At 39.4% G+C, this 23,028-nt stretch overlaps 1 protein-coding gene across 1 annotated transcript in view; it reads right to left on the bottom strand.

Annotated features, from left to right (window-relative positions):
• The window catches only part of LOC137197260 (inactive phospholipase D5-like), a 51,624-nt gene extending 32,541 nt beyond the window's left edge, over window positions 1-19,083 (bottom strand). Inside the window, exon 1 of the mRNA XM_067610549.1 lies at window positions 18,559-19,083. Coding sequence (XP_067466650.1) covers window positions 18,559-18,564 — 6 coding nt within the window. The 5' untranslated portion in view covers window positions 18,565-19,083. The remainder of the gene's footprint in view (window positions 1-18,558) is intronic.
• Between the last annotated feature and the right edge of the window lie 3,945 nt (window positions 19,084-23,028).

The following is a 23,028-nucleotide window of genomic DNA, read 5'->3' as shown; positions in this document are numbered from 1 at the left end:
GCTGTCATCATTCACCCGCCCGCTAGTCGCCACAGTTAGCAAGGTTGCTGCGGAAGGTAGGAGCTCTGGTTGATAAAGTAAAATGGCTTGTTCAAAAATAGCCAATACAAAAAAAGAAAGGTTGACAGTGAAAAACACACATTTACAGATAACTGGACTGAGAAATATGGGTTCATTTTTCCCGCGGGAAGTGCAAGATCATTGTGCTTGATTTGCAATGACACCAAACATTCCCGCTTTGAACAAAACTATCCCAAAATCGTGATATAGACTCCAGCAGAATAAGTGTACAATCAAACATTTTCAACAATGAATGCAGTGAATAACTTATACAGAAGCAGACTCACTATACACTTGCACCTTTTTATGCTTAAGTTGAATGACCTGGTTACACAACAAAGTCACATCTCCCATTAATACAGTAATGCTGTTCATGCACAGCCTTCTGGAGTTTCTGTACTGAAATATCATCATGTAATACCCCCATACTGCTGTCCCGATCCTGTCACTGTCCTGTCATTCTTGTCTTTTTTATTTTGTTATTTCTTGTTATCACCATCCTCCTGTTCTCCTCAGCCTGCTTTTCCCTCCACATCTGCCCTGTCGTCACCTGTTCCCTATTCCCTTGTCAGTTCAGTTTGTATTTAAGTCCTGTTGTTCAGCTCCATCTTTGTTGGATCATTTGTTCTGCTCTATTCAATTTTGTTTTTCCTGCACACCTGAATAAATATATATTCTTCAGTTTCTACCGCCTGCTGTGTTCTGCATTTGGCTGCATCCGCTCCTGGACCTCTATTTGTGTATCCCTGGTATATGAATACATATACAAGTAATGGCCACACTCATGTACATGTACAGCTTTTGAAAATATTGGGTGGTGAGGAACACTGTATAAAATAGTAGGTGTGAGTGCCAACACAGAGAAATCCCCTTTGTGCTTTCCTTTGATATATTATTTCATGCTAAACTTTTCATGCATATCCTTCCCTGAATAAGCCATTTCATCATCTATCTATGCTTCAACTGGGTTCCTTTTTTTTACATTTAGACTTCTAATACTTTATTACAACCTTTTGTTGGCCAAGAATAGTCAATGTCATTCCAAGCTGTACTTTAATTTACAGTTTGACTTTGAAAACCTAATATTGGTGCAAAAGGGAAAAGAATAATGTGATTCTGTCTATGTAAGAAATGACAATGTGCTGCTCCATTCGTGCTGTCACAGCTTGTCACCTCTGAGCCGCTGCCTGCTCCTGCCTTATGAAAAGTGACATTGACTGCTCCTCTCCAGAGAAACAGTGTGCTCTTAGTTCGGCTCAGTAACTGTCTGTTCGGGTCTCCTGAGTGAACCCAGAGCTCTGCCAGCCGGATGAGCAGTCAAACCATCCTGTCTTTACTCAAACACAATCACAGCAGCTTTATAAGGACGTGTCTTCATAATGATAAAGATCAACGTAACAGAGGAAGAGTGCTTTGTTTATGAGGACGCTCAGAAGTCTAGGTCATGGCATTCCTGGTAAGATAAACGCAGCTGGTCAGGCTGTTCAAAGTTGAACTAGAGTTTTGGATGAAAAACAACTGATGATAAAGCTTCTTGGATGAGTAGGAAATGTCTACAAGGCAACAAAGCAAATCCAGTTAACTTTGAATTACAGAGTGCAGTAACTGGTTGGCTGATGGCCCTTTTTCCATCTCTGGTTAGTGTGAAAAAGTAGTGATCACCTCAGCTTGACGCCACTGGTCAAATAAAAGAAAGCAATAGATGACCAGATTCTTGGCGCTTTGTTAGTAATGGCAGGACGCCCAGAGCAGAGTATGAGCTGCGTGTCTTTGAAGATTTTCCATTATCAGACTGTTTGACAGCTCTGTCAAGTCTTGTGCATTAACGGATCAGATATCTTTTGTGTTGATGACTGTGGAACAGAAACTGTTACTAAAAACCCCAGTGGCCTTATTTATTTGAACCAGCACAAACATGTAAGTCTACAGCAACATATTTTACGATGTCTCCAGTGTAATGCTATGAAAGACTATCATCTTGTTGTGACAGCTATACTAACTTTTTGGTTAGACTAACTGAGCCTACGTCACATCCACGTAGGCTAAAAGACTCAGAAGTATCAAAACCAAGACAAAAAGGTTCTGCAATAGGAGCTACCCTGAGGCTGTTTGTGCCCTTAACTCTTAAATCATTAATGTGCTGCCTGCATATTCCTGTCTATTACACACTGTAAGGGTATGTATACAATGGTATGCACCATAGCCAGTTATGGTACTTATAGCTTCCCTATGGGAGTGTTGTTTTAAATATTTATTATTGTTACTATTACTTAAATTACTTTTATATCCTAAGGTGTTTATTGTATGTGAGTGGGGTTCTTCTTCTTGTATTGAAGCTTGGAAACTTGAAACTTGTCATCTCATGTACTAATTAGCCAGCTGTTATTTAAATTACCATTTCACTTAGTTTCACTTCATTCATTTAGCCCGACATTATGTTATGGTTGGCTGATATCTGTTTGGAAGTCTGTTTTGCCTTGACTTGACTGATAAGTAGCGAGGGAAATATCCATCCCACTGACATCATTTTAATGGAATAGTTCTTGCCGAGAGTTTTATGACAAAATCAATACCACTCATGTCTGTATGCTAAATATGAAAGAGGAGACTGCTTAATTTAGCATAAAGAAAGAAACAAGGGGGAACAGTCTGGCCCAGTGAACCTCTAAGTGACAACAACGCGCATAATCCCGCACATTAACCCTCTGTGAAACCACGAGTTGACATTTTTACACCTTTTGTACAGATTTAACAATTAGCAAAGGGAAACAAAGAGTCAAAGAAACATGTTTTTGATCATGTGTTCATTAGTGAGCTTTAGAGTTGATGGCAGGCAGACAGAGCCAGGCTAGCTGTTTCTCCCTTGTCTTTGTGCTAAGCTAAACTAACTTCATATCTGAATCTGTGTATTCTCAAAAATTTAAAACTATATCATTAAATCAACATGGAAACTGTGGTAGCATTTGCCAAGAGCAGTTAGCTTATTAGCAATTAGCCACTTTCTGTTGCTTTTTTTGTAGGAAGATGACGTCCCCATTCTTTGTCCTGCCTACAAAGCTTTGATCTAATTTGGTGCCTTTATGATGGTGGTAGAGAGTCTAACATGTTGGTCCAAAAGTTTCCATAATCTACTGTATTAAGTGTTGTAACAAATGACTGACATTATTTTTAAACTGATCAAACCTTTCAGTGACTCGGATCCTCGAGGCCTGTATGGAAGCAGTCACATTTGTTATGTAACTCCTATTATTATGCCTTTATTATTGCTCTGCTCTGCTTTATGTTAATTACACACTGTGTCATGGTATTTTGATGCTTTTTGATCGTTTAAGCTCTGATGTGATTAAAAAACATTGTGCGGTACCCAAGGGTCCAGATGGCCTTCTGCTTACCAGGCACAAAAATGGATGATGAGATTTATATTATGGGCAAGAATTATGTATTTAAGGATGATGCATTTAAACTATATAAGTTACTTAAGACTTGCTATCATTTATATCTAGAAAAACAAACTTCTTAATCTCCTTTCTGCCTCTACAAAGCCAAGTATAGTCAGTCTTTTTACTGATAGAAAAAGTGCCCGCCTGTGTGCCAACTTCTGTCTTGTTGACTTTCAATCTGAATCCACACAACATCATTGAAGCTAATGAATAGAGCAGGAACATCATCCATCTTTAAGACAGGTATACACACAGGACGAGGGTATGATCTGGAATACTGAAGGGGCAGAGCAAACAGATAAGACATTTGTCTTTCATACAGCTAAACCAGTTGGGTCACAAGAGTGTTTCACAATTATTCCTCTTCACTCACTGCTTGAAGGGTGTCAAATAGTATGTATAAAGGCAGGCAATGTATTACTGAAAGTGACATGATTGTATGAATTAAGACTGCAATGAGACAAAAATCACAACATTTCAGTCAAAATATCCCAAAATGATTTCTTTCTCTCTTTTGTTCTTGTTTCTGAGTTGACATAATGATGTTGATAAATCCATTAAAGTACAGTGATGATGATGTAAGAATCTAATCATATAGCAGTAGCAGTTCTTTGTTTTCATTATTCTCCTCTAAACTGTTTCAACTGCTCAGCCAGTATCCACCACAGAGATGAACTTCCTGAATCTCTGCTTTCATGTCCTTAAAGTTTGAATGTGTAAAGAAAGAGGAAACATTTGTCACTACAATATTAAAAAGAGTTATAGTAATTGAATTAGCACTACCTAATACCTAAACCTGCATTCAATGATTTTCAGATACTTGGGGGCAGCACAACAAGCTGTGAACACAACATTGCAACAAGTCCACCAACTTCAATGACCAAATATACTGTTTGACCATGTGCACCCCAGAATAACCCCTAGGAGTGTCATTCTGTGTCGTAATCTGGGACAACATCATTTATCTGTGCCGTTACAAATCAATGTTAAAAAATAATGATGTTTTATGATGTGACAATGCTGTGGTCAATCTGGTTAGGTTTAGGCACAAAAACCACTTGGTTAGGTTTAGGGAAAGATCATGGTTTGGGTTAAAATGATCACTTTGTTCAGGCTAGAGAAACATGTGGTGTGGGTTAAAGTTAATACGTCCTTATAGTTAGGTGATCTTAGTCGTCATGGCTACAATAATTACCATGGGGTTAAGGTTAAGGTTAGGGTTGTGGTTTTAAAATAACAGTCCTGACTCACAGTTAGAAACAGGAAACAAACAGCGGTCTCCTGCAAAGTACACCGTTGGGTTAAATCTTCCATCCAAACCACGTCCTCCGAATGAGGAAAACTGTCAACATATACCCTGAATATGTCTCTAAACTATGCCTCTTCTCCAGGTCGCTACAGTGGCTAGATGGAATCTGTCACTCAAATATAAATATGTGTCGTGTTTGGCCAACTGACATTACAACCTACTGTGTCATTTTTCTTGGGATGACAGTCTGCAACTTTGACACATGATCACCTTATCTAATTGGTTTCTCAAATGTTGTGTCCAGTCAGACAGACAGTGTGCCGGTTGTTCTGTTATTCATATGCACTGCAGGTGTGCACATGCACTCTTATACTATTCCTTGGGTTTGACAGGCTATATTTCATGCTGTATACATTTATTTTGTGTCCATTTACTAGAATTAATGTGACAAACCTTGTTGAAATTACTTTTGTACGAACCTGTTTTGTCCCTATTCTCTTGTACCTATGAAGGTTATAAATAAAGCTGCCCTAAATTGAATTGCTTCTGTGTCAATTAAAGACTCTATTCCTCTCTAGAAGCTGAAGGTAAGGCCATCCATCACTTCTCAAGGCAGTCTGGGGACTAGTGAGTGGGAGGCAGGAGCTCCAATCTCTCCCAGATTTACTCTGACAGTCTGGCACCCTTATACCTACAGTCTTTAAAAAACCTCATCGGTTCTTGCTCAGCTGGAAACCGTCTCTCAATCTACTGGTTCAATCTCTCTATCTGCATCCTTCATCCCTGGATCTATCCCCCAATTCCCATTTGGGACTTGTTGGGACTGAAGGTTAGCACATTGGATTGTTCAGAAGCCTGCTGAGATTATTCATCATCCACTGTAATCCACTATGTCATGTTTTGACAAGGGAAGCTGTGTAGCTTGCGTGTGTGTGTGTGATGAAGAATCTATAATTTGCACCGAAAAAACTCTCTGTAGCAGAGAAAACTGTAATTTATGATTTCAATTGCAGCATGCTGGTTGCAGAATGTATCCCGGCTGACAGTCGGAGAGTAAATGATGTCTGAAGGTCCGACAGGCGCGACAACAGGGACTGTGACTGATGCACCTTTCTGTCCACAAAAACAAAACTGATTGGTTTCTGTGTGAGGATGCATCTACTGTCTCTGGTTGGATGTTTATACTCGTGCCTCCCAGCCAATCAGGACTGATTAATGATGAGTGAAAGTTATTGATGTCCTACTAGCTACAGAAATGTATCCATATGTGTCTAATTATTAATCTATGTATGAAAACTGACACTGACAATCCAAATCATGAATTCTAATACAGATTAGTTTTGATTAGGTTGTTTTTTTAAAGCATTTTAAAGCAGCACTGAGAATAATTCAATACAAAATTTGTGTTATTTCAAAAACACCTATATGTCATCTTTTGAATGCCAGGCAGGTGAGGGAATTCAATATGTCCCTCCCTGAAGCTTCTGGCTGACCTTTTCTCTGACCTTTCCAATAACTGACTTAACAGATAAAGGTCAGTCCACCTCTGAAGACAGACGCCAGCACTGGCCTTGAAGCTGACCTGTAAAGGATGATAAACACTCCTAAAATGTGTGTGTTTGTGTGTGAGACAGAGAGAAAAGACAGGTGTCAAAGAGAAAGAGGAGGAGAAATTGCGATAGTGATTCATGAAGAAAGGATCAAAGCTTGACAACATGATGAATTTAAGGTTATATCTCATTGGGAAAAAAATGACAGAACACGTGTGTCCTCCTCTAAGTTCTGGGTAAAATAACTGTATGGGAATGTTTTGTGGGTTCGCTCCAGCTGTGGGCTCCTAAACATGTCTTCAACTTTCACCCTGCAAGAGACAACATTGTTTGAGGGGAGAAAGAAAACTGCGACAAGACACGTGGAGACTCCACCTCTGGAGACAGAATTCATGTCAGGCATTTATCAGCAGTAACAGTCTGTCCAGTACTGTCAGGTGTAGCATTTGAACCATTCCCACCATTTCTCAACTACAGTACAATTGAATGGATTGTCACGACATTTTGGCATTCATGTCGTCCTGCGGATGAATTGTAATCACTTTGGTCATCGCCTGACTTTTCATCCAGCGCCATCATCGAGCAATACTTCCACTAGTTCATGAGAAAATACCTGCAAAACTAATGACATTCCCTCCCATCCATCTCATCTGTACTTTGTATTTAGTGCTAACACACTAAACTAAGATGAACATAGTAAACGTTATACCTGATAAACATCAGCTTGCTTGCTTATAAAAGAAAAATAACATATATTCAAACAAAAATCAATTCTCCTTCATTGTATTGGGGTGGAGGGAGAAGCCGAACTGTCAGTATTACTGAGAAAATATGCTTCTTTCTAACTTGGGTGAACCAAACCCTTAAAACTCAAACAATGACATTTTACCCATTTTGTGCTGTATCAGTTTATTTCTGTTTTTTGTTGCAGAACAGACGCACCAAGTTACTTTCATATGATGTGCTGTACAATCTCACCCAAGCTGTTACTTATTTCACAAGAAGTCCTTGTACCTTTATTATTACAACCACAACCACAACTTACGTTTACGTATCAAGGTCTTTGAGATGTTTGAGTGAATAATGATGCCTTGTTATGTATCATCTTTTGTGACAAGGGGTGTATAAGACTCCTCCTTATAGCATTCCAGCAGTAGATACTCTGAAACTAAAGTTGAGTCTTTTACTCAGCCCACATTCTGGAGATTCTGCAGTGGTAAAATCTCTAGATACCATGTTGTGTAAAGTGTCATCGCTATACGTCGCTCAACAGTTACATCAGTATCTCAGCCACTATCGTGCACTCCATCTACTGTCTCTCACTCTCTCTCTCTCTCTCTCTCTCTCTCCATGTCTCCTCTTTGCCAAGCAGCTGTGCCCATTGATCCCAGCTGAGCTCTCAAAATCAATAAGTCAATTATAGTCCCATTAAAAAGACATGAGAGCGATGTCGACCATGATGAGACCAGAGCCCACCTTTAACCCACCCAATCATCTGTCGGTTGTTCTGTCCAGTCAGCCCTGGCCAAGCCTCCCTCTCTGTCCATTCTTCAAGCTCTGAGCACTTAAGCTGTGCAACACATGCACGACAGCACAGCAGGCTTTGTCTGAGCCAAGCTATGCTTTCGTCAGCTCTGGTACTGTAAGTATTCAGATATATGCATGGCACTGAGTGGTTTAAAAACAGCCTTTGTTGCTGGTTCAGCAATAAGAATGAAGAAAAATTAGTGTCAGAAGTGTATTATGTTTGTTTCTTTTGTTCCTTTTACAGTCCTCACTGTTCAGTGTAGAGCAGATCCAAACTGCATCATCTATTTTATCTGTTTGCTGCATGCTGAAGAGGAAAAACTGAGACAATGTTGCTCTCCTGTATTTGAAAATAAAACTGACATTACTGGTGTGATCATTTTTAATTATAACATTACTGACTGATTTTTCTTTTCCTGTTTAATTGTTAGTATTTGGCTATATGTTTCATACTTCCTTAATAATAATAAATTCATTTATTTTTGTTGCTGTCTTCAGTAGTAGACTTGAAATATAGAATCTTCTTTATCACTTGTTTTTCTCATTTGGACTTGGACAGATATCTTGTATTCTACTGAGCTTGAGATAGCCTGATTGTCTCAATTAATGTATGGATTTGATCAATTATTGTCTCAGGTCATTTGTATTTTCACTAATTTTTCTGTTGCTTGTTGCAGCCTGTGACTTGAGTATGAATAAGTTTTGAGTTTTCAGAAGCCTATGACAGAAATGTTGCTTTCTCAATACACGTAATGTTAACAGCATACAAGAGTTTACTACCTTCTTATGCATGACTTCATTCCCCTGTGAAGCTGTCTACCAGCTGTGCAGTAGACGATACTGAGTCCTGCCTCACCGCTATGAAGCTGTTTGCACTTGGTTAAATCTACACTCATGATGAGGTTTCCACAAAGTGCAAAGTTTCCATTGATTGTATTGTGTTAGACTCTTCCACCATATTCACTGCACCACACAAAAACACACATTCTTATCAGAAAGCCTCTGTGAATATTTCATTTTTAATCTGCTTTTATCTCTCCACGTTTGCCATTTTATGTTTCAGTATTTTTATTGTCCCTGTTTTTATGACTTGCTTTTATTTATTTATCTATTTATTTATTTATTTTTTCTCTTCCTTGGAAAGCAAGAAAACAAGGACAGTCGACTCTGCCCACTGTATTCCCTCCATCACATCTACATACACTTAAAAACACACACATAAACTCCTATAAACATACAACCCTCTGAGTCCATAATCCAAATTTCTGTCTCAGCCCATTTCACACCTCTTCCTTTATAATTTCTACACTAAAACTACCAATAATATAATCATGATATCAGTCTTACAATATGCTGCTGCTGTTATAGCGATAAATGATATATGTGCTTTTTGTTGACTACAGTACTATTGCTCCCACAGCGTTCTCGTCTTACTAAAAAGTAGATGTTTTTGCAGACCCCTGCATTTTTCGCCACACTTCCGACCATTCGATGGCACTTCCTGCCACTGCTCTCCTCTGCATATCCATAATAGCAGGTGTATCCTATTGCCGCTGGTCACGTCACTACTGACTACGCTTCGCTGCTTGTGTTGTGTGTATATGTGAATCCATGTGTTTGTGGTGGAATCAGCAGGATGTTAAATTACACTGGCTCAGCTGGTGTATACAGACCAGGAGGATAGTTTACTGAGTATCCATATATACATAGACACACACACACACACACACATCCTTTCACAGCCAAAAGGGTTTCATTAAAGCTCTGCCAGTGGAGCTGCTTGGGCTTGATCCCTTGACAAGCCACAGGCCCTCCGCTAAATTACCACAATGGCAGCGAACAAAGAAAGACAAGGAGAGAGAGAGAGAGAGAGTGAGAGAGGGAGACACATGAATCGATGCACAATAAGGGCTCAGTTCTCTGTCTCCCCTCGTTTAATTTGACTGGACTTTTGAGGGCTGACTGAGGACGTTATCAGCAGCTTTAAAAGACAGGATATCAGCCAACCAGTGATCAAAGCGATACGTCTTGTATTTGAATTTTAAGGGACTGTTGTGATTGTAGAAGCTAATATGAAAGAGGTTTTTTTTGTATTCACAAATACACATAAAAACAAGCATGCACTGCCACTGTACACTGCGCTTAGGTGATTAAACTTAATTTAGGAGCAGAACTCGATGCCTTTATTCCTGCGTCGATGTTGTTTTTATTTTATAGCCAAATAAAGTTATCGCTGGGGACAGAGAGGTGAACGACTCTCCAGAAGGGGCTTCGGCACAAAATCTGCAGTGCAGCTAAAATAAAGCTGAGCAACAACTCTTCACCGTGACCTTTTACAAAGATTTGTAGCCCCCACAACTTTTCACAATGCAGAACTTTGTGAAGTCCAGCAGGTTTTTGTCTGTGTGTGTGTGTGTGTGTGTGTGTGTGTGCTTCGGGGTGCTTGTGTAATTACAAATCAGCAATAAGTGTTAATAAATTCAAACCTCCCTGCAGCTCTCTGACAGTGTGTGACTTGACAGGAACAGCATGTGTGTGTGTTTATTGGTGCTGGTGTGAGTGGCTTATATGTCTGGATGACTGTGTAGTGCTGTCAGCCTGTCAACTTTCCGTATGTGTGTGTGTGTGTGTGTGTGTGTGTGTGAGTGTAGTTTGGCTCTGAAGGATGGAGAAGTTCCAAATGCCTCTTCAATTGTTTATTTTATGGCAGCGCATTAAAAAAAAACATTGACATCAAGTTATCACTGTTCTTCTGATGATGACTTGCTGTTGAAAATTCTGTTTTTAGTCGCACTAGCGATATGGCTCTAGGGACGGCGATGTCAGTCGGTCAGTCCACCACTTTGGCTCAGATTGAAATATCTCAACAACTATTGGATCAATTTCAATGAAAATATGTACAGATTTACATGGTCCCCAGAAGATGAAGTCTACTGACTTTGGTGATCCCCTGATTTTTCCCCTGGTGTTATCATAAGGATAACTTTTAGGGTTTTTGCTTTTTGTTCCTTCAATTGGATGTTTGAGCTTCACTGTGCAGAATGATTTATGTGCAGAGTTTGACACTAGAAAACATAGATTCTGGATTTTTCAATGAAGGAGAAATATAATGTAAAAAAAATCAAAATGTAATTTCTAACTAGCCAGTACTTGTATATATGTCTTAAAGGACCAGTGTGTAGGATTTAGTGGCATCTAGCTGTGAGGTTGCAGATTGCAACCAACTGAATACCCCTCAACCCCTCCGTTTCCAAGCATGTGGGAGAACCTACAGTGGCCCCGAAACTCACGAAAAACACGAAAAGCCCTCTCTAGAGTCAATGTTTGGTTTTTCCATTCTGGACTACTGTAGAAACATGGCGGTGCAACATGGCAGCGTCCGTGGAAGAGGACCCGCTCCCTATGTAGATATAAAGGGCTCATTCTAAGATAACAGAAACACAACGATTCTTATTTTCATGGGATTATACACTCATCAAAATATAATCAAAATAATATTGTTATTATATTCCATTTCTGCCAAGTCTGTTCTGCTAGATGCCACTAAATTCTACGCACTGCACCTTTAAAATTTGTCGTGAGGGAATATTTAACTTTTCATCTAGCGCCACCATCAGGTCAAAATTTAAATTTGTTCAACTACCTGCAAAACTAACAACATTCCCATCAGCCTCTGCTATACTTTGTGTTCAGTGCTAATTAGCAAACGTTAGCATGCTAACAAACTAAACTAAAATGCGAGACTTTACACCTGCTAAACATCATGTTAGCATAATTATATTTGCATTTAACTCAAAGCATATCTGTAGCGAAGCCTCAAAGCTGCTAGCATGGTTGAAGACTCGTAGTCTTGTTAATATGTTACAATGAAATAAACAACTGAAGAGCCATTTGTTACTTGTCTCTTTACTGTAGGACAGCCTGTACTGTTAGATGTCAATGCAATTGCTTTCAGTTTACGTTGCTTTTTACCTTGAGCAAAGTGTGTGACTGGAATTTATTTGTGTGTCCCTGACAGTCTGTCAGCCTGCCGTGTTTCTGGCCCTCTTTCCCTCATGCAAGCACCAAGGATGCTGATGCTCACAGTAATGAGCTGGCACGTCAGCTCTTGCAGAAGTTTAGTGGCAGAGTTAACACCAGGACAGCGAGCAAACTTTAAAATCACTGAATAGACTTTTCTGCACTGATGCCACAAAAACCTTACCTCCTACACATCATCCACAGTCTTGCTGAGCCTATCCAGATGTAGTCGTAAAAAAGTACGAGCCCATTTTTCAAGGATATGCAAAATTTCTCTGCCCCCAGCAGTCACAAATAAAGTTATTCATTTTTTTTTTATTTGCTTTCCTCTTTTCTCAGAAGCTACCTGTACAAGGAATGAACCAGATGATTGGAAGCGGTGGAACAAACATTAGAAAGTCAAACTTTAGTAAGAGAAAGACTAATCATGTTGAAATCTACTCAAATTAAAGACAGTGGCTCTTTTCTCTCACTACTATGACAGTTTATCATATTGTCACAATGAATGAGCAAATCTGTCCTGACTGTAACCATTGTAATACAAATATACTCTTCTGTCAATGATGTTTGTCCATTTTTTAAAATCAGAAAAGCTTTCTTGCAGTTATCTGTATGAGGAAAAACAGTTTCCGAAACAAATTTAAATAGAAAATCCACCAGACTGTGCAATGATAACATAATTTTATAAGTTATAAACATGATCACAGAGGACATTTTGACTTGTCAAAGCAGGAAAAAAAAAAAAAGTTCCAGTAAGCCATGACATTGAACCAGCATGCACAACACTGTGGCCCTGGCTCTGAAACACCTTCATTCATCAGTGTCATTAGTTACACCTGTTTGAAATGTAACAGTCAATATGTCGACTGCGAAAGAATTGATGAGCGTATTGAAAACGTACTCAAAACAGCTTCTCAAAAACAATAACACGAGTACATCCGTCTCATCTTCAGCTTCAGATACTGACACATTCAACACAGCCTCAAACTCTTCCCTCAAGTTTCTCTCCTTTCCACCTTCTGTCATTCCTCACCTGTTCACCAGTTTCCTCCAATCAGGAGTTTTCCCTCCTCTTTACATTACCAGATATTATCGCCTGTCTATCAAGCTGCTCCTCATAAGCAGTCAGTCTTTTAAAGGGCAGCTCTGCGGGTCTTTGCAGCCAGTGGCGGTACATTTGGTATCAGTGCTGTTTGTTTTTCTAAAAGCTCTGACACTAAGCTAGTGTTTGCTTATTGTTTAAATTGTGTTATCTGTTTAATTTGCTTTTTTACAGTCCTAGGGCATCTTTATTCGATGTCCTAAATACATTTTGTGAAGCACTTTGTGTATGAAACGTTCTTTATAAATAAACTTGCAAATGGGATATAACCTTGTAATGATATGAAGAATAAAAGTCAAATTAAATAGGCTTACTAAGACCTGTCATAGCAAAAAAGCACAGGTGTAATTAATAACATTAATACTGGCTGCATCCCATGCAGTTCTGTTAAACCCAGGCCTCTGGGATTGTGTATGATGCGTCATTAAGGCTCCCTGGAACTGAGCCATGTTTATGTAGTTTGCTCCACCTGCACTTTTCCTACTATTATGTCAAAATGATGAAAAAGGTCTATAATACTGACTTTTAAAAAACTTTTTCGAGACAAAATTGTGTAGCCACTGTTGCAATTTATCATTTTCTTCAAGATGACAGCACTTTGTTGTATCTCCCCAAGTTAATTCAAGTGAAATGCATGTAGCTGTTAATTGCACTGCGACAGCAGCTTAATGAGAATTGATGTAGAGTGGCGTTGTCACAGGCATGAAATAGATGAGCTCTCACACTTTTCCTCGTGTAGCTGACAGATACAATTATACTTGTGTTGTCTTAAACACTGAACTATCAGATATATGAATGTGACTGAAGAGTTTGTACTCAAAGCACACTGAACATGAAGGGCAAACACACGCATCCACAACCTCATGAAGGTGCTGGATTTACAGCTGTGATAAATGTACACCACTGGTTTGACAACAATGCCATCTGTCACACAGACAGCAGCTATAAAAGTGTAAAATTATACTGATTTATTATTACTGTAGTGAAATTTAATCTGGCTCACCCTTGTCTCAAAAGTGTCAAGTTAATGCGTATCGATACACACATTTATAAAATGTGAAGGGGGTACAAATGTAAATATATTACTCTCTGTAAAAAGTGATTAATCAAGTAATTTAACCAAAGTAATCATGAAAAGTGAATTTCTGAAGAGCACTGACCAATGAAGAGTCTCCGCTCCTCTCCTCTCCTCTCCTTCTTATCTGATGTAATAAAGGTCCATCCATAATTAATGGTTTGATAAATCCGACCGTGCGTTCTCTCCCAAGATCTTGTAATTTTCTGAGAGGTGTCATTTGTTTTACTTGGTTAAACCCTTGTTAGTGCAGGATGATGGATAGTGCGTCCATCCGCAGTACAGAATTAGTGGTTTCAGGAAGAGTTTGTGTGTGTTAGTGTGTGTGTGTGTGTGTGTGTGTGTGTGTGTCCAACAAACTAAGGACAGAGCTGCTGGTTCTGTCCAGGTGGCTGATGGCTTGTGGCATGAGGCATTAAACCACCATCTCTTCTTACCCACAGGCATATTTACAGGCATATTTAATCCATTACACACACATACAGGCTGTGACTTCCATTGTTAATTCTAGAGCATCTTTGTTCTTGGATTAAGAGATGACGCAAGGCTCTAAAAGTGAGGTGGAGTCTTAAGGAAACCCCAGGAAAAATGGGCACGAGCTTCTCTGTTACGTCACATCAGCTAACATTTGCTAATGAAAGTAGGCTCCTGTAGCTTGTACAGAACTGCAGCCACTGCAGTGCATACAGTAAGATGCCATTCATCTTTACTGCTTAGCTGCAGCAATGCCTTAAGACGGGGGTATGTATGGACAGAGCTTGTTTGTCTGACGTGTCTTCCAACTACATCTGACGACAAGTGTTTATAACTGTTCTGAACAGCCACAATCAAAGCTGGTGTGAAAAACTGCTCATCTTAGAGAGGCAAAACGCGATTATCGCTATTTAAAACATGCAACCATGATGACAATGTTTCCCTAAACTTAGCCAAGTACCTATGTAAACTTAACCATATCGTAATCATACAGTATATTAGTTGCAATGCTGTTTTAGGGTCTTGAACAATCGACCAATATCAACAATCACAGCAGTCTCTGTACTTTTCAGTTTTGATTTCTTATTTATATTCCTTGGTTTGATATCTTGCAATTGTTGAAGTAAGCAAATTATAACATTGTACAAATTGTATATTTTGTAGCTTACCAAATTGTTTATCAATTTGAATTAAAAGAGATGCAGAAAATAAATGTACACTGACATAAAAGAACATTACAAAAGCTCTGTAATTCCAGTGTGTGTGCAGGTAATTATAGTTCTATTTGGTCCAAGGATTTTACATTATTCCTTTGCAAAGCTTATCAATAGCTTGCCTCTGGCTACGGCACAGATAAATCATCCTGTTCTGCATCATGCTGCTAAAATGTTTCTTTGACAGAGAGCCAAGACAGCACAAACCTCAGCTTTACAGGCATAAGGCATCCACTACATGGTGCATTTTGATTATTTCAGGTTCTTCTCCCTTTTATTCCAGCAGGGCTTATGTGATAATGTGAAACATTCCTCCAAAATGCAGGATTCGTTAGAGCCAGGTTTATGCCACACACTGTATACATGTCTGAGTACTGTCCTTAAGTGACACATTCAGCAACATTTATTAGAATCAGTTTATAGAATAGATTTAAAACATTTATAAATTACTGTCATTAACAACATGTTGTCTGGTAACACACGTCACGCTTCTGCCCCATATAGAGCAGTAATAGACATGTACATCACTCCATGTCCTGTTTAAAATTCAATTAGCCAGTCAGAGAGTGCATGCCTCTGCAAAAGCTGCAGAATCCTTCATCTTTTTTACAATATTTTAATAATAATATTTTAATAATAGTAATAATAATGTTTACTGGCTGATGGCAAGCAACAGTACAGGCATATAAGGACTTTGTGTTACAATTAATAGTGGAAATTGCACAATTCAAATGGTTGTCAAAGTTTTCCATTATCATTCTTCAGCTTGTTAGCTGGGTTTACCACTTGTTGTTTCTCATCGAGAATGGCGACAGATGCTGCGAGAGAGAGAAAGCAGAAGGACGTACTGTAGCAAACAACAGTTTGCATGCACTGAGTCAGACTGCTTTAACCCTGAACTTCAGCTAATCCAAATTCTAACCTTCAATATAAAAAAGCCTCTTCAAGAAGTAAGGTCTGGCTAGAATGACCTGTCTTTGAAGAAATATCACACACACACACACACACACACACACACACACACATGCACGCAGTGAATGCAGTGACTCTGTATCTGTCCCACTGTCTTTGACTAACATGCAGCAGTTTGGTTACCATGGATACAGTTTCAGGTGTTTGGGGCTCCACTCTCTGCTGGTGCTTTGCACCATGGTCTGATAGCTCCCTGTGTTTGTCTGTGTGTTTGCATGCATGCGTTATGTGCCCAGAAATGTGTGTATGTGCAATGATGTGGGAGTGTGTGTCTGTGTGTGCATATTTATGCTGTCTGTGAGCTGAATTACGAAAGATACTCTCTTCTCTCTGCCACACCACACCTCACTCGCTCTGTAATGTTTTTTTTTTTCACATCCATCTCTTCTCTTCTCTTCTCTTCTCTTCTCTTCTCTTCTCTTCTCTTCTCTTCTCTTCTCCTAGCCTCTCTTTGCCCTCCCTTTTTTGATCTCCCTCCATCCCCATCCCTTGGCCTATCTCTCCCCTCCTCTCTCTCTCCTCCCCACAGATAGACAGTATAGACTGTAGTAGGTCAGACTTGGCCATCCCATTTTGACCCAGCAGCCCACCTGTGAGGCAGTGCAGCCAGACTGAAAGACTAATGGGACAAGGAGACAGAGAGAGACAGAGACGGAGAGAAAGACTAAGAAAGAAAGACAACAAGAAAGAAGGAGTGATGATAAAGGGAACAGCTAGTTGTAAAGGTCCTGAGCCTATTCATAGTTGTCAAAGGTGATGTTATGTCAAAGACTAGGTGATGTTACAGTACAATATGATTACAGTAATGTTTACTGTCTGTCATATGCACTGATTCAGTCTTAAAGTGGAGACCTCTAATAACCAATGAGAGCTGGCCAGTTTTCAGTGAAGTGAGACAGGGTGAGCATAGTCTGATTGTCCTCTTCCAACATTCTTTGATTTGATTCGTGCTCCTGCATTCAGTTAAAGGGAAAGTTCACATTTTGGGGAATTATGTTATCATTAACCAGCTACCCGAAGTGACACAAATTCATGGATATTTTTGTATGTTTCAGCCTGAAGTTTGTAAGACATGCTAAACTGTAAGAGAAGCTTAGAATACATTAATAGCCTGGATATTAATGGATAGATCGAGCCCGATCTTGATATCCATTTTTTAGAATTAAAAAATAATAATGACAGTATCTGCCAATAGTCATTCTTTTTTCCATAATCACACAAATTAAACAAACATTTTCATAACAATCATTATTAATTTGTTCGTCAAAGAACAGCAAAGATTAAGACAATTGAAAAAGTGACTTGTCAGTGTTCTCTGGTGGACAAACTGTTTAGTGGCGACAATGTCTCTAATTCACATATTGTGTCATTTCTGTTTTGCAATATCTTGTTAGTTAATGCAGGATGACCACCACTCCACCCGACTAAGTCCTTGTAAGGTGCTGGAAAAATCAGTCTAAACAAATATCTTGTTAATTAACAGCCAAACATGTGCCAATGTCAGTATATCTGCAATAAACTAATATCAACATATCAATTTAACAGTCTTGCATTTTTTCTCACTTAAGTCTCCTCTTGTCTAAGTGTACCTACAGCTGAATGATACACAAAGAGATAATATCCATCATTACAGTGCCTCTGCCCAACATCAGAGATGCACTTCACAGGTCATAAAAGCACTAAAAGAGCTGTGATGCTGCAGTGGTTGCATGCAATTTTATGTTGTAGGCATGATTATGGTGTACAACACTCACAGCGGAGTGTTAACTACTGAATGAAATATTCACTAGATCAACTCAATATCAGCACTTTTCTCTAGATGTAATCAAGTATACATGAGTATGCATGGTACTGTATGCGTGAAAGGACTCACAAACAGGGATACACACATGAAGATAGTTTTACGATACTTCCTATCATATAGACGTCAGTGCAACAGATAAAAGTAGAGACACCAAATAATGGAGGATGATGGAAATATTCATTCTGATTCTTAGAAACGAGGTACCACCAACACCAACTGTCCTCCAGTCCTGTACTATATTCAAGACTCCCTCTCTGTACATATATATATATATATACACACACACACACACGCGGATAAAAACCCACTTGAGTGTGAAGCAGCCAAAGAGCAGTCAGAACACCTGACACTTCCATTGAGAAACATTATCACTTTCTCATCTACAGCACGCAGGTCAAGAACGCAGTGTTATTCTCAGTTCAAGACCAATCAGGAAGGAAGACAGAAGGTAGGTTTGTTTTGCTGGCATCACATACATCACAGAAAGTAATCCCCAATAAGACACACACACACACTCACATATACACAGTAACAACTATGAAACTGTCAGATTGAAAGTAACGAGAGCTCACCTTCATGACGCATCCCTCTGTTGCCAGTCCATGAAACACATGTGCTTTTCTGAGTGTGTGCGGTGAAAGAAACAGAGAGAGAGAGAGAGAGAGAGGGAGAGAGAGAGAGAGAGTGTGTGTGTCTCTTCCCCTGGAGTCAGAGAGGAGGGGGGGGGGGGTGGGGGGTCCGTCCCTCTCCGCAGTGAAAATGAACAGTGTTGGTGTTTGTAAATGCACGTGTGTGTGTGTGTGTCAGAGAGGAAAAGTGATGCTCCTCCTCGCCTCTCCTGCTGTTATATCAATGAGTGGATGAAAACTCTAACACAAAAAGACACACCTAAATCACAACAGGATGCTGCCTGCCTCTATCTATCTATCTATCTATCTATCTATCTATCTATCTATCTATCTATCTATCTATCTATCTATCTATCTACTCACACTTTCTATCATCTGGCTCTCCTCTCTTCTTTATACGTTTCCTGTCCTCCCTCCTCTCCTCCCTGCTCCTCTCTGTCTCACTTTCCTCCTCTCGTCTCGTCTCACCATATCGTGTGTTCGTCCACCTCCTTCTAACTCTCCCGCTCCCTCCCTCCCCCTCTCTCTCTCTCTCTATCTCCCCACCCTCTCCCACTAATAGAAAGCTCACATTTCTCTCTTCTCCCATATACTATACAGAAAGAGGGTGGGTGGGGGAGGTGGGGAGAGAGAATAAATAGATGGTCCGACTCTCCTCTCTTTTTTTTTTTTAATTTTTTTTTTTCACTGTCCGTCCATTCGCCCGTCCTGCTCATCTCCTCTCATCCTGCTGTGCATGATGCTGAGCTGCCCTGCCCTTGCTCTCACTAACAGTAGTAAATGTCTTTGTGGTTAAAAAAAAATGCTCACTCACATTATACACAGCAACTCTTATTTCTCAATGTTGCTCAGAAATATCAGAAATGATCTGAATGTAGAGGAAATGCTGATTCTAATGTGGATGCACAGTGAAACACTTGTGAACAATAATACTATTATGAACTATTACACCCTAGTATATCACTAGTATATCAACCTGTGTATCTATGTTCACTTTATTTTCTTTATTATTATGTTTTTTCCCCCTCCTCTTCTCTGTTTGACCACATGTAATGCAGTCAGCAAGTGTGCAGTGACAGAGGACACATACGCACACTCGTGCAAACACACACAGAGTGACAACGGGCTTGTTTGCACAGCAGTTCCTGCCGTCCTATTTTCTGTTCCTATTTGCAACTGAGATTGAAAGGTGTAGGGTACAGACAGAGGTGCTACATGGTATTTAAGGGTGAATCTCAGTGTTGTGTGACGTCACACAAAACTCAAGAATGTGAATTTTTGAAAAATGTATTTAACTTCAGTCTTTTTAGTATGCAGTTTGAATATTGTGAGCACACTGAAATGCTGTGCAGCTCTTGTTCAGATGCAGAGATGCATAGTAAATCTTTTTAAGTCTGTCCGCCCTGCAGCTGTGTACTGACAGAGGATATCCAACAGAGGGTGCTGTTACACTTCAGAGGAGAAGAGAAGAGAAGAGAAGAGAAGAGAAGAGAAGAGAAGAGAAGAGAAGAGAAGAGAAGAGAAGAGAAGAGTGAAATAAAAATAAAAGTGAGATTTTGGCTTGGATTGATTAAATCCAGGCTCTCACTATAAATGTTAGTTATCAGTCGGTTGTCAGCTGGTTTCATTGTATTATGGAAACTCAGCTCTAAAATCTGAGATCATTGTGCTTTCTGTAGGTAGAAGAATAGCTTTTTAGCACAGAATCATCATTTGGAAGTTTAACTCACTGTAGACTAGTTTAAGAGCAATTGAACAGAGAATAGTATAAATTAAAAGTGCTTTTTATTGCTAAAGCACTTAAATCCATTTTCTTTCTGATTAGCACAACTTTTACTGCATTGGCAATAAAGGCTCATAAATAAAAACCATTACTGTAACATAAACTTTACCTTGCCAAGTGCCACAAATCACTTGCACAATTACAAGGACGAGCATTAGCTCGAGTTTAAGATTGTTGAATTTGCTCTGTATTATGGGATGTTCTTATTTCTTATTTCAACAATAGAGGACAGGAACAGTCACTGAATTCATCCACTTAGTTTTTTAACTCTCATCCCAATTCCATGTAAATCACCCCAACTACTTCAACAGTACAGTTTCAACTGGTATTTAACTTAAGAGCAGCTATGACATGTACCACTTTTACCATTATAATAGCTCTCCGTCTCCAGTATGAAGCAGTAGTTTCATATGGTACGATATATGTTAAAGTGAGGCTATGTAATTTGAGCTGAACGGTGGCCACTGTTCACATTATAAAATCAGAAAATAATGTCACATTTCCAAGATTCACTTAAGTCAGTTGCTTTAAAGACATCATCATGAGGTGACCTGACTGACATGAAATGTCAAATGTGTCACCTGGTGCAGGTACGTTATGTTTTCTTTTTGTTTTACTTCTGTGATAAAACATACTAACACACAGTGTAACTGTAACACAAGTAGAGAAGAGTCATAACGAATAGAGCTCACTCTGTAATGTCAGTTACATCCGTCTTTAACTTTATGCTACCAGAGCAGGTAAGACTGTAGCTGAAAACCCACTGAGTGTACTGAACTGAACAAGGATGCGTCATTTGTGAGAGGAATAATAAGTTATTTCTTATTTTCAAAAGTTATATAGACTTGCTTTAAATACTATTACTGAGTAGGCTTTAATAATTGTTTGAATATCCAGTCTGTAAACAGCAATGAGGGAGAAGTTTATGCCTAATGTAGTTCCAAAAATAAACCTCCTGAGCTGTACTCAAAGATAAATTGATGCCTTAGAACAAAAGACACTTCTTATTTTGGATAATGCTAGCTGCACACAACCACTTAGTGTACCACTTGAGTTAACATCGAGAGAATGATCTACTGGGGGATATTTTTGTTTCCTTAGTTACGCGAGCCATTTGGGTCATTTCTGTGCTCACTATCACTTTCTGTCCTGATATGCTATAAATCTATGAAGTCCAGTGAGCACAGAAGTGCCAAAGGTGAATTCACAAGCATAAATCAAAGTGGCTTTCAAACCTGAAGCATTATTCTCATCCATGCGTATTTTATGCATAATATACTGTATATTTGCATGTCTCATTTAGGATCTCTAAAGGATGGCGGATCACTGGTCGATCACTTCTCTGAAGCTGATTAATTGGTCTGTGTCAGAATATCTGATTGGCTCAACAGTGTTTCTACCTGCCATGACTGCCCCTCAACTCTGACATTTCTCTCTGCGTGTGTTGTTGTGCTCCACATCAGAGGAGCTTTTATATCCCTGAGGGGATACTGGGTCCTTACAGTGGCAGGTTATTACAAAAAAGAATACAACAAATGAAACACATTTAAGACAACTTCACACAAACACAGAGCTCCTTTTAGTAAGTAGGAGATCTGACTGTGGTGGCATTTTTACAGATGGACAGTTTGTCCAGAAATCTGTGGCTAATCTGATGGGTTTGATTCCTGTTCTTTAAATGACATTTTCAAGTGAAGGACGTGTCAGTTTCTCTACACAAACCAGTATGCAGTATCAGGACTCATTTCTGCCATCTATCTGTAGTAGTCGGATAGTTCTTGTTGCAGTATTATAGCACTGCAGAACTGAGAACTTTCTAGCTGACATGGCACTGCTCACAACAGAAAACAAGGGATTATTCGCTTGGCCCAGTCTTATATTGACAGTTTGGTGTGTGTGTGTGTGTGTGTGCGTGTGTGTGTGTGTATGTATAAAAACAACTGGTGCAGGTCATTTCACAGCCAGTCTTCAGGTATCAGCTCCAGCTTTCATTTGCCATGTCTTCAGGCAGGTGGTGGGGAGCCGTCAGATGCCGAGCTTCATGAAAGGTCAAGTTACTGCTTCTTTCTGGTCATTGTCAGCTAGCGCTGTTAGAGGCCAGGCTGCATGCTGATATGTTTTTTTTTTACCCTTCAACTTCCTGCTGTAATCTGTTTGGATGTTTTTGTGCTTTTCACCAGATTCATGTCTTTACTTTCTTAATATTTCTGGTATATAAGTAAAACTGTGAAGCTTGAAATAGGGATTGTTGTGTCTATCTGATTTTCACGATTGATGTGGACATGAACAAATCAACAAATCAGTCAACTGTGTGTGTGTGTGTGTGTGTGTGTGTGTGTGTGTGTGTGTGTGTGTGTGTGTGTGTGTGTGTGTGTGTGTGTGTGACCACCTTTCTTTAGGGTTTACTGTCAGAATGTGACAGCCAAGAAAAGAGTTTCGTGAACAAACACCGCCATCTGCTTAATGTGATTTCACTTCAACAAACACACAAACAGAACATGCACCAGATGGTGGTTTGTTACAGGAAATACACTGGGGGGTTTAAAATCATTTCACTGCAGGATCTCAGGGGTGTGAAGACAAGAAACAGACTCTAATTAGAGTGATGGGACAGATGCACATGTTGCAAA

This window comes from Thunnus thynnus, chromosome 14 (genome assembly GCF_963924715.1).
Source record: "Thunnus thynnus chromosome 14, fThuThy2.1, whole genome shotgun sequence".
Classification (NCBI taxonomy): domain Eukaryota; kingdom Metazoa; phylum Chordata; class Actinopteri; order Scombriformes; family Scombridae; genus Thunnus; species Thunnus thynnus.
This window is presented reverse-complemented; position numbering and strand designations above follow the sequence as displayed.